The sequence below is a fragment of the Notechis scutatus genome, chromosome 5 (assembly GCF_049901735.1).
Source record: "Notechis scutatus isolate UNSWTSFEM ecotype Mainland chromosome 5, rNotScu1.2, whole genome shotgun sequence".
In the NCBI taxonomy this organism is placed as follows: Eukaryota; Metazoa; Chordata; class Lepidosauria; order Squamata; family Elapidae; genus Notechis; species Notechis scutatus.
Window position 1 is genome coordinate 65,827,767 of NC_142013.1, and position 15,520 is coordinate 65,843,286.

Here is a 15,520-nt window from a genome sequence, read left to right on the forward strand (position 1 = left end):
GTCAAAATTTCTGCTACCGGTTCTCCAGAACCTGCTGAATACCACCTCTGGCTTTTACTGTTTCAGATATTTTAGGTAGTTCTGCTTTTTAAAAAATATTGTTTTATTTTGTCTTCTAAGACTATCTCTTGATCATATAATTTCCGTAATAATGTTGAATCACTTTCTTTTTTTCCTCATTTTGATGATAAAGATTTCCTTCCTCATCCATTAACTGGTGTATCAATTTTTTTTTCTCCTTTTTTCAATTTATATGCCAGCCATCTTCCTGGTTTATTTGCATTTTCAAAAAAATTTGTTTAGCGTTTCTAATTTTTTGTGTTAATTCTTCTTTATCTATTATATTTAATTTGTGTTTTATTAATTCCATTTGACTTTTTAAGAATTTTTTGTGGGTCTTTCCCCTCTTACTATCACTCATTCTTGTAGTTCAAAATAGTGGTCATAAAATTGTTCTGCTTTTTCTAAGGAATCTAATCTATGTCTTTGCTCCATCCAAGTCACCAATATTCCCTCTGGTATCAGCCATCTAAAATTTACTCCATTCTTAATAAGCTGTCAGATCCCTTACAGCAGGGGTCCCCAACCACCGGTCCGGGGACCGCACCGTCCGCGGAACAAGTCCTACCGGGTCGCTGGTTGCAAGCGCCGCCATCTTTTTGATGAAAAAGTGCTTCCGTGAGCTTTTCGGTAGAAAGCTCACCGGAAGCACTTTTTCATCAAAAGATGGCGGGCGTCAGCGCTTCGTGAGCTTTTCCAGGTAGAAAGCCATTTCTACCCGGAAAAGCTCACGAGCGGGCCGCCATCTTTTTGATGAAAAAGTGCTTCCCGTGAGGTCACCGAAGCACTTTTTCATCAAAAGATGGCGGCGCCCAGCTGATGCCGGTACCGGCCGCGGCGCCCAGCTGATGCCGGTACCGGGCCGCGCATAAAAAGGTTGGGGATCACTGCCTTACAGTGATACTGCCATTCAAGTGGGAGAAGGGGGGGGGCTTAAAAATTAGATTCATTACTATTGCCTGTGACAATCATTATTTTATAACTTGTATCCTGGTCTGAAGTGCCCTGAGATTTTCTCACCTCTTGAGGAATGTAACAGGGGGAGGGCCATGTGGGTAGTTTCACTTTGAAAGTCAGCAGAAGATGGCCATAAGAATGCTGGCTTATCTAGTTCTCAGAGTGGCTGGTACAATAACATTTTCATACCTGTGGATTGGCTGAATCTGCATCTAGTTAAAGGGAGGCATCTCTATTGTTTAATTCTACTTGTTTAGCCTAAGGGCATTCAGATTTTGCTTTGAATATATTGCTATCACTTCTGCTTAATAAAAGGTTCCTTTTGAAATACTTCATTTCAAAGTCTTCACTTTCTTAAGTTAGGAGAGGCAATCCTTACAGAAAGCAAAGTTTGCAAAACAATCAACCCAGAGAAGAAACTTTCACTCCACCGAGGGGACCCTGCAAACCATGTCTGAGCAAAGCAGTGAGCAGGGAGAAGCTGAATGCTGGGGAGAGACCTGGATATATAATATATAGTAGTGAATAATATATAATATATATATTCACTACCCAGCTGGATGCCTGCTCCCTATATCCCATTAGAGAGGAGGAAGTGACCCTGGAGGATTCCAAAAAGCCCCGCTGGTTGATTGGCATCAGGAGGAAAGACAGATGGGATGGCAGGACCAGAGGAGTCACCCCTCACCCATGGTAGCCAAAAGCCAGGGTGGAAATTGGAGCTAGAAGCCCTTTCTGACCAGGAGGAACTAACTGAAGCACCGCTGAGGGAGGATCATTTGAAGAGACATATAACTCAGTTGGTGATGGAGACATCAGAGGAGAGCCAGATGGATATTCCCTTCTTATCTCTCTTACACTTCTGGGAATCTGTTTTAAAACCACTATTTTTTTTCTCCTTATATTTTATGGGTTCATCCCTTGCTCTTTGTAGTATCTCTGTTTTTATTGCTTTTTTTGGTAAATCTCACATGTGCCTCTCTGGGAAGTCTGTTTCTTGTCGCATGTCTGGTATGAACTCTATAAATATTTCATCCATTTTGGCAAGCACCTTTTCTTTGGATATCTCTAAAATGTTTGTCAGCAGCTCTGCCATTATTTCCGCCAAATTTTCCCCTTTTTCTTCTTCGACATTGTGAAAACATAAGTAATAATCAGCCTTATCTATTTCTAATAGTATTATTGTTCTCTCCTGATTTTTATCTGCATGTCATCCTTTAAGATTTTCTTCCTTTGCTTTGCCTCTTTCAGCTGTCATAAGTAACGGGAGGGGGAGGGGGGCATGATTATGAGAAGTGAGCTGGAGGTTTTAAAAAACAGAACTGTATAAGTTGGGAGTGGGAAGATTCTTGCTTAGGCTTCTACCTTATGCCATGTGCAGCTGCAACTCTTTATCAAAATATGTCAAGGTCAAGGGACAGAGGCCTCATCACCACCTGGAGATGCCCACATGATGATATATACACAACTTTTAATTGGATGAGCCAATTGAACTATTGGGGGTGGGAACGTTGCCATCACTTTGTATATGTGATTTACGCGCCCATTTTCTCAGATTCAGAATTCTTTTGTTGCTACCACTTGATTTCCAGTAAAAGATACCTTTTCTCTAATTAATGGAGTCTAAGTATTTCTTTCTTGGATTTTGAATGGAGCACCAGCTGACAGCCTATTACAGAAGCATCCATAATACATTCACTTCAAAGAAGGACCACCTCACTGATTATCCTTGATGGATCTTGGACAGATGATAACTTTTCCTACAGCAGAATCTTTTCCTCCCTCATCTCTGAAGGTTTCTACTCCCAGATTTTCACTAGCCCCATGATGGTGAACCTATTGCACGCGTTCCAGAAGTGGCACACAGATCCACTTCTGCCAACACGTGAGAGGTTGCCCGGAAGAGCCCCACTGTGCATGCATGTGCACACAGCCACCCGACAGCTGATTGTCGGGTATCTGGCGTACATGCGTGGGGGCGGGGGCGGGGGAGACGTGAACCCAGTACCCTGGCAGAGAATTAATTGTTGGGATTTTTGAATCCCACCCTGGGTACATTCTATAGAATATTGAGGAACTAACTCCTAAGTAAATATTTATGATTAATATGAAGAAATAATGAATGCCAAGAGACAAAATTTCAGGAAACTTCTTTCCAAGGAAATACAATTATTTCAGCCCTAATCAACAAGGCCAGGAACTAAAACAGAGTCCTAGCAAATGCTAGGATTTAAAACAATCATGAAAAATCTCCAGTGTTGCTAGAAGCACTGGTAGAAATATTATTCTACCACAGAGGCAACAATGATGTTGTAAATCGTCTTATTGTAATTAAAAGGTAAAGACTTCTGTGAAATAGTTGAAATTTCCCTTAAGAAAACATTCCAGAATCATTTTTTCTTTTTTCCTCAGGTACAGATTTGTCTTGTTTCAATGTATTTCATTCAAAAAATACTGTAAATGCAAAATACTTCCTCTTAACTTTATGTTTTCAAATCCAGTTCTAAGATTCATTCTCTGTCAGTACAAATGCACACAGTGTATGATAACACTTCCACTTTAAAAAGAAATGGTGATTACATTACTCAACAAAGCCACAACTGAATACTTTTTTTCTTTATTTCTTCAGCAAAGGGGAAAACAATTTTAGAAATATCAATGCTTTTATTTCACAAAGATAATGTGGAAATATTTTCAACATCGCACCAAAAGTAGATATAGTCTCCAGAATTGTTATGTCAATGGGTAGCACATATAGAATAGTGGTTTTTGTTAATATGAGAACAGTATCCTATGAGAGCATAGTGCCCCATGGGAGCATAGATACTGTGTCTATCTCTATACCTTTGGACTGTACATGATACTTTATTATTTTGTTAGTAAGTGTATTATAGTTTAACTAAAAATACACAGTCATGGATGCACATTTTTTTCTCATATTTCCCCCCAAAGTACAATGTGACACTGTTTAATAACAATAAATGTTACTATTAAATAAAGTGCAGAAATGTATCGATTATACTTTGTTTTATCTTCATTCCAAAATGCTGTCAGCTTTGGAAGCTATATTAGCACCAGCAGCTTCCATGCTGCCACATTCCTGAACCTGGGAAATTGGGAGGGGGGATTTCATAAGGGTGTATGTAGTTAGACATAATAGCATTCTTCTTTTCAGTCAAGGTCATGTAATCCTGCACCTGGTTGAGGCGTGGTTAGAGGATTGTCTCCTGTTGGGACGGATGGTGATTGGGCCATGTGATGGACTTATGGGCGCAAGGGATGGGTCTTTGAATTTCAATTACTGAGGGAAAACCTGGAACTCTCAGATTTGGGTTTTCCCAGATGTGCCAGTATGACAACTCTAATAAAATGGAACTTTGAGAAAATGCCTATCTTGGAGTTTTGGTGTTGGATTTTTTTTTCTGGAACACTGACAAACACCTCCATTACACTAACAAAGAAGCTGGAACCAACAATTTCTGTTTTTAAATAAACAAAGAGTGTGTTTTGAATTGCTTCAAAAACCTTCAGCTTTTATGAAATAAAAGTGAAGCAGAAAGATAGAAATGTTGCATTAGTCTACATTTTTCTACAGTTTTGGCTCATCATATCAATCATTTGATGCAGAAATCAAGAAATAGGTAAATAAATTTCCTTTTAAGTTATCACATAACTTAAGAGATACAGGTACTAAGACAAGGCTGGGACCTTTCAGATATTCAAGACAGCTAACCAGAAATAGATATATTGTAGGTTTGGTTTTTTAATAACAAAATCATGAAGAATTTGAGGCAGTGTGAATAATTTTTTTAGCTAAAACTTGTTATTTTTCCTTCTAGAAGTCATGAAGATTGTAAGTGGGTTTCCAAATGTATTCAACCAGAATTTTATATAATCAATCAATCAATCAATCTGCTAATTTATTCTTGCATCAAGGCAGGCAGGAGGGTTATACGGTACATCCTAATGTTTCTTCAGCAAAAAAAAAAAAAACCTATGATGAAAAGGCATCTTTAAAAAAAAAATCTGATTCCCACCAGATAAGTACAGCACACCAACCTTAAGAAAGGTTTGAGAATAAGAAAGAAATAATCATTAAGGCAAATGTGAACTAGAATTAGTATAATTTTAAAATTGATATTATGGATTGAATTGCACCTCAGTCCTATTTTGTCCTTCCTTTACTGTCTGTATGGCTGGATACTTATTATATCTTATTATCTAAACTATATGTTAAATTTGCAGGATTTATGATATTTTTCTCTGTTCCATTTTCCTATTATATTTAACTGTCAATTGCTTCCTAATTGTAATTTGCATTCTGAGTAACTTGAATATCTTCGGAGATTACAATATCATTCTAACAGAATGTGACTACCAGCAAGATACTTTCCTATCTATAGAAAAAAAAGAATGCTGAGCCCAGCTTTTTAAAAGTAATTTGTTTTTTAATAAAAGATTCCTATCTTTTAGCTGTGACTATGACTTATATAAGAATTCTGGAAATGTACAATAGTAGAGGTAAGGAACTTCCCCTGAGGGAGCCAAAAGGACCAATTCATATTATCCCCGTGAATGGATTGCAAGTGCTCATACCATTACAGAAACTGGACAATGCTGGAATATTTTTTAACGCTGTCTGATTCAATTTTTCAACAAGTGAAAATAACTACAGGAATTAAAATACATCTGAAATTAATATAATTTTATCAACAGAGATAAAACTAAAAATAGAAGCTAAGGAAAAAATGCATAAGTCTGTCCAGTACAAAGTCCTTCACAAATGATTAAAGAACAGCTACATTTTTCTTAATTATCTTCAAAAATCAAATTAAGTACCATATTTGCCGGCGTATAAGACGACTGGGCGTATAAGACGAGCCCCCAACATTTCCACTCAAAATATAGAGTTTGTTATATACTCGCCATATAAGACGACCCCCCCCCCAAACTTACAAAATCGCACGAGCAGCATCCCATTCCTGGGAGAAAAACAAAAAAACAAAAAACATGAACTCTTCCCGAAGCGCAAAAGCAAGGATGGCGCTTTCTCAGCTTTGAGCGGCGGCGCTGCTCTCCCACCCCCTCCACTCGTCCCCATGTGCGGCGAAGTTTCTGCCACTGGGGGGGTGGAGGGGGGTGGAAGGAGGTGAGAGAGACTCCGGCTGGGCTTGAAGGGACTTCGCAAGTTGCGGAGCTCCGCCCCGTCGCTCTTGCACCGAGTGACAACAACGTATTTGCCGGCGTATAAGATGACCCTCCCACTTGGAGGCATGTTTTTCAGGGCAAAAAAGTCATCTTATACGCCGGCAAATACGGTATTATTAAAACCAAATTTGCTATTTTAATGTATGCTGATTATAATTCAATGTAAACTTTTTCAAAATGCACAACTATATCTAATTCAATTTAGTATACTGTTGACCATAATTCAATGGAAGATGGAATAAAATGGTATATGGTTTCATGATATAACAATGGCTATACCATTTTTCTAATGTATAGATACCATATCACATTATTGTACTCCTTAATTCCTTTTCTTTTAGTTTTCCTCCAATTTCATGTTTGATTAGTTTTATCCTTCCCCAAGTATATGTTTCAAATGTTTTCTTTATATAAAATATCAAATAATATTAAAAAATCTTCCATGAAGATATTAAATCAAATATAGTTATATCTGTATAACTAGAATATTGCCTATTCATTATTTCATCAAAACAATGATTAACAATGACATTGTAATGCTTGGCTATTTTAGAAATAATGCATTATTTTATACATGCATAACAGGAGGTATATAAATACTATCTTGCTGACATTAATACCTCTGGTACACTTTTTTCAAAAAGCAGCTATCTAGGATAGCTTAAAGGTTAAGTGAAGTTACCTGAAAAACAAGCAAATTTGCTACAAAAGAAAAATCCCTATTATAAATGTTAATATGAAAACTAAATATCTAGATATTCACGAGGTCTTTCTTTTTCGTAGCATTTTCTGATATGAGTACTAGAAAACCATGCTAAGAATTAAGCATATTCTGAAAGAAAAACAAACTGTAAAGCTTATTCCCATCACTAGAACACCTTTGCAAAGAACAATATCATGAATTATATACAGACCAATTCATGAATTACAAACACTTTTTAAACAAGATTCCATTTATAATCTGGAATAATTTCTACAATATATATTGTACTTAAAAAAAACAAGATTCCATTAATAGATCTATGCTGAAAAATTAGAATCTAACCCAAATTATAACATCTGGTTACAAAATCACATAATATATATAATCCATGTATTAAAATTATAGTTGAACCCACCATGTGATTGAACAATCAACTAAATACAAAATTTGCAGGCAGCACATAAAAAACTAAATATGCAATCCCAGTAACTAAATGACTAACTATACATTTTAAGCATCATATGGGCCACATACACGAAACTGAATTTTTTACTTCAATGGAAAATCTGTACATCATCAGCACAACTATATATCATAGATATATTTTTGGGTTCTTTTCTTATCTATCACCTGTAATATTAGTATCAAGATTTATGCTCAATTAGAGCACTAGTAAAATCAACTAGATTTTGCTTATTATTTTTTAATTTATGTAGTCTGTTGTAAGCATGAATGAAGTAGAATCGAATCCTTGCCATTGATTAACCAACTGAAAATTATTTCTAACAGATCATGTTTAATAGTATATGTAAAACAAATGTAAGAAGGATATTTTGTTTCACAAAAAGCTACTTGCTTTGACATCATCAAAATGCACATGCAAACAGATATATTTATATATATTGTGTACATTCTGACAAAATGAAAAACAATCTTCTTACCTGAACCCCTTTTGGTCACAACCTTCAAACTTTGAACAAGACTTGCATAAAATATAATTAAGTGAGGAACCGGAACATTCATTTTCTAGTTCTCCAAGGCTGTTCCCTAAAGAAAAGAAAAGACATATTTGAAGTATTTTATTGGGTTTTGATGATAAAGAACTTTAAGAGTTGCAAAGAGTTTACCTCTTATCATATACTTTATATATCTGAAGAATGCTAATTATGTTTAAAATTACTTTTAATTATTTAAAAGTATATTATTTAAAATAATAAAGAACATTTTTCCCAGTGACTTACAAATTAAAACGTTTGAACAATGTATAAACTGTTTAGTTAAGTACTATTGTCTCTTCAAAATGTGGTAAAATCTTATTCCACTGAGGAATGGAAATGTTCATATAGATGTACATATAAGAAGGAAATTATAATTCTTAAAACGAAGAATGTACAGCTCAATTGAACAAAATTAATTGTAACGAGATTGTAATCAATAGGAGTCCATACTGAATTGTGGTCCATAGTATTACATTTAAATGAATATTTCTTTAACATAATATAATTAAAGTCTAAATCAGTCTGTGAATCAAACTTTTAAGGCAATAATATTCACCTGTGCCTTCCTAGAATGACAGTATAATTTATGTTTAGATTGTTCCTCTTATTCAAAGAAAGTGGTATTCCCATGCAGTTAGCTATTATTAGAATTATGCAGCAAAAATTATAATATAGTCTGAATATTTTCTTCCATATCTATGGTATCTCACTGCCAAATACTGAGGCTGCAATACATTGAGGTAGGATATGGAACATTTGTTAACCTGACAATTGTGAAACTTAGACTCTAGAAAGTATTTTGGATAGCAGCTGGTATCTGTATGTTCATGTTTGGCTGTTATACATACATAATTCTCTACAAATCTTTGCAAAAATGAAGGGTATTCATTATGTGTACATAAAGGGCTACTCAAGAGAAAGCACCCAAGTGCCAGCTGGGCAGATGTCCGACCATGAACCCCACAGCTGAACCGAAGCCAGCCATCAGCCCAACCATAAAATGCTATTGATGTGGCCAACTCAGTCACAGAGCCTCCGAAAGCTTAGCACCCGCATCTGTCTCACAAGCAAGGACATCGGCCTCACCCTAGCAGAAATGAACTCCCTATAAACCACCTGAGAAAGGGAAGTTTGCACAACAGGCTGTGGAGGTTCCCCCTCTCCAACTTGATGGGGGCAAAACTCCAGCTCCTGAAATGATTGACTCCGGAGGGAGTAGTGATGAGGACCTGATAGTAGTGGAGCCATCTGCCCTTTCTTCATAAAGATTCGTATTAGGGTGCCTGGCACTGAAACCCAGTGGAAGCTTGAAGCTATAGTAGACACTGGCTGCACCCAATGTCTAATCATCCCTCAAATGGTTCAGAAGTTAGGAATAAAAACCACATCCCTAAGCTGTTTTGAACAAGTAGATGGTTCTCTAATCAGGGAGGAACCCACAACTTCAGTCACTGAATCTGTAAGGCTGGAGATAGGACAATATTGGGAAATGATATGATTTGTGGTTATCCCAAAAATGACAGATTGCTCATTCTCAGGTTGGCTTGGCTAGACAAGTGGGCTCCTACCATCACTTTACAGCTACTGTAAAATAAGGATAGGAATAGGACCTCCCCCCTTCAGTCCAACAGCAGATGGCCTTTAGGCTTAGGCCATTTGGCGAAAGACAAAATATTTACCAACTAGATCTGTGAGAGGCGTACTATTGAGTCTGAATAAGAGAGGGCAAGAATGGAAAACTGCGTTCAATTGCCCACTTGGAAGTTTTCATTCAAAGTGATGCCTTTTGGATTTCAGGAAACCCCACAGTATTTATGCAATTGATAAATGAGGTACTACATGAGCATCTTTATAAAGGGGGCCTAGTTTACTTAGAGGACATTCTCTTTTTTATATAATTTTATTCATAAACATTTTTGAATACAGTGTATTGTCAGGATATACCATTTACAAGAGAAAAAGGAAAAAGAAAACCATAAAGAATACCACGTTAAATATTAACACATGTACTGAAGTGGTAGCAATACTAATATATACTAATAATAACACATGATAGTAATACTATTATCAAGTACTTTTAACTAAATTTCTTTATATATTAGCTTATTTACATTTTTAGTAATTATGATTATAATTATAAACCATCTCTATTTTAGATACATTCATCATCTTTCTTCCTCTAATTCAGGGGTCACCAACCTTTTGGACCTCAGGGACCACCAAACTTATAATTTTAAATCCCGTGGACCACTAATATGAATTTTGACTGACAGTGGCTTGCTGAAGTTGGTGGAGGAGAGAGACACAGAGAGATATCTGATCTAACCTTGGAGGGCTGATGGTGATGTTTTCTCTCTCTCTCTCTCTCTCTCTCTCTCTCTCTCTCTCACACACACACACACACACACACACACACACACACCAAGGCAGCCACACTCCTAACCTGCTTTTCAGCTCCGTTCTCAGGGGTAGGGGGAGAGATCCGATCTAACCTTGGAGGGCTGGTAGTGATGTTCTCTCTCTCTCTCTCTCTCTCTCTCTCTCTCACACACACACACACACACACACACACACACACACACACACAATCCCTCACACACCCCACCCCCTCCAAGGCAGCCACATTCCTAATCTGCTTTTCAGCTCCATTCTTGGGTGGGGGGGAGAGGGAGAAAGAGAGAGAAAGAGAGATGGTATTCTGTGATCGGTAGGAAAACGGGGTGGGGGATTTTCCTGCAGACTTTTTTGGGGGAGTTTCCCCAGGGTCTCTGTCTGCAGTGACCCTGGGAAAATCCCCAAAAAAGTCTGCAGGAAAATTCCCCACCCTGTTTTCCTACTGATTGATTGTTCTTTATTTGGGATCGCAGGATACCATTTCCAACTTCGTTTTCAGGGGGAGAGGAAGAGACTTTTGGCTTCATACAAGGAAAGCACCAGAAGCAGAAGTGTTTCTTTTTCTCCCTCCAAATTCTGCCAGAAACGAGTCTTTGCCGGCACAGCCTCTTGGAGCAGGATGCCTTTCAGGGTCCCAAAGACTCATTTCTGGTGGAGTTTGGGGGAGAGAAAGACTTTTGCTGTTTTCCTTGCGTGCAGCCAAAAGCAGAAGAAGAAAGCAGAAAGAAGCAGCCTGGTGGCCAGGCAAGTTCCCCCGCTCCATCTTTTCCCCCTCTCCTCACTACCTTGTGTTGTTCCAATGCAAGCCTTGTGTTCCTGTGGGCCATGTGGGTGGCACAGCCTTGTGTTCCCGCGCAGCCTGGATTAATTGCTTTGGGGTGTGTGTGCTCTGGGAGTGACATTTCTCTGGACCACCAAAATTTTCTCATGGACCACCAGTGAGCCACTGGTTGGCAATCACTTCTCTAATTTCTACCTTATGTCTCTAACCATTCATAAAATCTATTCCATATCAAACAGTATTCTTTGTCTTCTTTATCTTTTATTTTTAAAGTTAATCTGTCCATTTCAGCACAGTCTAAAATTTTCCAAATTATCTCCTCATCTGGTGGGGTGTTTTCATTTTTCCAGTATCTTACAAAGCTGATCCTTGCTGCTGTCAGTATATGTAAAACTAAATATGTGACCCCTTTATCATAACCATCTGATATTATGCCCAACAAGTATACTTCTGATTTCAGATCTATATTCTGTTTAGCTATCTTTTCCAACCAGCGACTTATTTTCTCCCAATATTTTCTTGCTTTGATACAAGTCCACCACATATGATAGTAAGTACCTGGAGTATGGTTACATTTCCAGCATTTTGGAGACAAATTATTAAACATTTTCACCAATCTTGCCGGTGGTAAATGCCACCTATAAAACATTTTATATAAGGTTTCTTTATATACCGAGGTCATAGTCAATTTATAATTCCTGTCCCAAACTTTTTGCCATTTCTTAATTCTATATTGTAACCAGTTTTTTTGCCCATACAATAGTTGTTTCTTTGACTTGCTCCTCTTCCATTTTATACATCAATAAGTAATTATATATTTTATTAATTTTTCATCTGTCCCCATTAGTATCTTATCTAGTGATGTTGGTTCTTTATTTAGGCCCCATGTTTTAATGTATTTGTTGAGGTAATTCCCCATTAGGAGAATGAGTGCATACAGGGAGACGTATAGAGAGTAGTGTTTGAATAATACACACACAGCACACAGATACACTGTACAGTAAATGTTGGTTTTTACTTCCAATAAAGGTTTTAAGCAAAGTTCAAAATAAGCAGTCCAAAGTCATTCACAAGTAAATCAGTCAGTTTTCAATCCAGGGATAATCCAGTAACAAATTCCAGTTTCAAAAACAGTTCAGTATCAGACTTACATCAAATCCAGGAATATCAGTCAATTAGGAAAAATGGAGGAACAGCAATACTTTCCAACAGAAGGAAACAGAGATTCACTCTCTTCTGAGACTAAGGCTAAACAACCCAGGTTTTTGGCTCCATCTTATGGCCGTTTGAGTAACCACACCCAATTGCAGTTTTTGCAATCTCTTGAAGATACCGTTTTAAAATGTTTGTCCTGGTTTCTATTTCTAACCCAAATACCTGTTAGGTGACTTATATTCCTAACATCTTTCTCATATCTTAATTGTATCTACTAAGTCTACCAAGCTAAATCCACCCCATGACTGTTGTTGTTGTCTAGTTTTAAGTTCACCATTCTCATTCAGAATATTGTTATAGAATACATTTTTTCCAGATTAATAAGATTTGGATATATTAATGCTTCCATAGTGGAAAGCCAGACTGGTATTTTCATATAATTCTGTAATTTATTTTTTTTCTCATATATGAAGCAATGTGTTCCTCACACAATGCCTTTGAAAATATCTTGCACTGTGCTACCGTACCATAGGAAGGCATGCCAACCTAGCTGGAGATCATGTCCCTCTAATAATAACAGCCTTCTGTGTTTCAAGTTTATCCACTCTTTTATCCATGTAAGAACTGATACCTGGTAGTATAGTTCCCAATCTGGGAGTCGAAAATCCCCATTAATTTTAGATTCCTGCAACATTTTCCATTTTATTTTAGCTTTTTTGCCTTGCCATATGTACTTCAAAATTATTCTATTTAATCCATCAAAAATTTCTTCTCTGATTTTATCGGTATTGTTTGGAATACGAAAAGTAATTTTGGTAATACATGTATATTCATTTTCACGGTGGCTATTCTCCCTAACATGGATAATTGTAAGTTCTTCCACCTTTCCAAGTCCAATTTAATTTGTTGCATTAGTTTTTTATATTTGTCATCTTTGATAATCACACACCTTGTTGTTAATTGGATGCTTAAATACTATCTTTACTATCTGCAAATCTATTTTCTCTGTCAAGGCCCCTTTTTTATCTGTGAGATTTTTAACTATTACTTTAGTTTTTTCTTTGTTTATTTTCATCCCTGTCACCTCTCCATATTTCTCAATTTTCTCTATCAGTTTAGGACCCGTTTCTAATGGTTATTCTAATGTAAAGACCAAGTCGTCAGTGAATGCTTGTAGTTTATATTTTTCTTTTTTAATTTCCATTCCTTTTATTTCCGAGTCCTGCCTAATGCTTCAGGTTAAGACTTCTAAGGTTAAAATAAATAATAATGGAGATAGTAGACAACCTTGTCTTGTTCCTTTTTTTGTATTGAAGCTTTCTGTCACATCTCCATTCACCATCACTTTAGCTTTCCGTTGCATGTAGATTGCCTTTATCATATTTGTAAATTTTTCACCAAAATCCATACATTTTAGTGTTGGAGCATAAATTGCCAATTAATATTATCAAAAACTTTCTAAGCGTCCAAGAAAATTAGTGCTAATTGTTTTTTATTATGCATTTCATAATACTCTAATGCAGGGGTCACCAACCTTTTGGACCTCAGGGACCACCAAACTCATAATTTTAAATCCCGCGGACAACTAATATGAATTTTGACTGACAGTGGCTTGCTGATGTTGGTGGGGGGGGGAGAGAGAGAGAGAGGGAGAGAGAGGGAGAGAGAGAGATCATCTAACCTTGGAGGGCTGCTGGTGGTGTTCTCTCTCTCTCCCCCCCACACACAGAGGTCTCTCTCTCACACACACACATCCTCCAAGGCAGCCACATTCTTAACCTGCTTTTCAGCTCCGTTCTCAGGGGGAGGGGGAGAGAGAGATCCAATCTAACCTCGGAGGGCTGTTAGTGATGTTCTCTCTCTCTCTCTCTCTCTCTCTCTCTCTCTCTCTCTCTCTCACACACACACACACACACACACACACACAGCCCTCACACACACCCTACCCCCTCCTTGAGCATGCCTAACCTGCTCAGACCCCCCAACCTTGGAACTCAATCTTGGGAACTCCAAAACACTAATGGTCAAACAAACACATCCTCAACTAACAAGGTTAGAAAAAGATAAGAACAATAAAAAAGAATATTTAAACCTACACAACGGAAAGCTTCAATTCAGGGATGACAAGGAAAAGCTAGTCCACTAGTTTGCCACACTTTGCCCAGGAGACCAAGAGATGATATTAAAGAAGACTGAAATAATTGGTCAAATGTTGAGGTCAGCAACTAGTGCAACAGAAAGCTTTAATATTTTGCTTCCTTCTGGCAGCTCCTCCATGGAATTGCTATCAAGTCTGGCTTCTGAAAGCACTCAAGCACCAATAAATAAAAAGAGAAGAGGAGGAAAGGAGCATCCTCCAACAGGACATAACAGTACAAGTCCAAATTGACCATCCGGTAGGCATGGTCAAAGAGAAGAAAACCAGAGTCCCCACCTACCTGAAGAAATGTCAGTGGAACATTGACAATCAAGAGAAAGAGGAGAAACAACAACAAGATTTGCAACTCATGAAGAGAAATACCGAACCTCACAATAACTGTGTCTATACAGAAACATAATTAATATTGACCTAGCTCCAATGTCAAGTTGACATTTGGCATTCTTATCAACCAGCCAACCAACCAAGCCAGATCATCTGCCTCTGGGAATCTCATACAGATGGTGATCTGGAACGTGGCTGGCTGGAAAGGGATGGTTGATAGTAGACTAATGAACCTTCTGTCTAGATTTGATGTAATAGTCATTCAGGAAACCTGGTTAACTGAGGTGGATGAACCAGTACAACTATCAGGCTTTCAGGGATGGAGCTTCACAGCCCAAAACAAAAACAAAGGGAAACCCTCTGATGGGTTATGCATTAAGCAAGAATTGCAATGGCAGAGGGAGAAACTATACAATGAAGATAAATATTCATATTTCCTAGCTGTTAACTTTGGATTTGATAGTTCAAGTTAGTACTGGTAAATGTGTATATCCCCCCAAACACATCCCAGTATTATAATTCCAAATACTGGATAAATTTGGAAGTTATCCTAGATGATATATCTCAGGGATCCCCAACCTTTCGACGCCGCGACCCGGTTCTGACATCAGCTGGGCGCCGCGACCGGTAAGCGTCAACTGGGCGCCGCCATCTTTTATGACGAAAAGGCGCTTCCGGTGACGTCACGGAAGTGCTGTTTCGTCATAAAAGATGGCGGCGCAGCGCTTCTGGTGAGCTTTTGGTAGAAATGGCTTTCTACCCGGAAAAGCTCACCGAGCGCT

At 37.7% G+C, this 15,520-nt stretch overlaps 1 protein-coding gene across 1 annotated transcript in view; it reads right to left on the minus strand.

The window, feature by feature from the left end:
- The window catches only part of IL1RAPL1 (interleukin 1 receptor accessory protein like 1), a 1,416,302-nt gene that overhangs the window by 1,161,148 nt on the left and 239,634 nt on the right, over positions 1–15,520 (minus strand). Inside the window, exon 2 of the mRNA XM_087966890.1 lies at positions 7,870–7,975. Within this exon, the coding sequence (XP_087823016.1) occupies positions 7,870–7,951 (82 nt within the window). The 5' untranslated portion in view covers positions 7,952–7,975. The remainder of the gene's footprint in view (positions 1–7,869; positions 7,976–15,520) is intronic.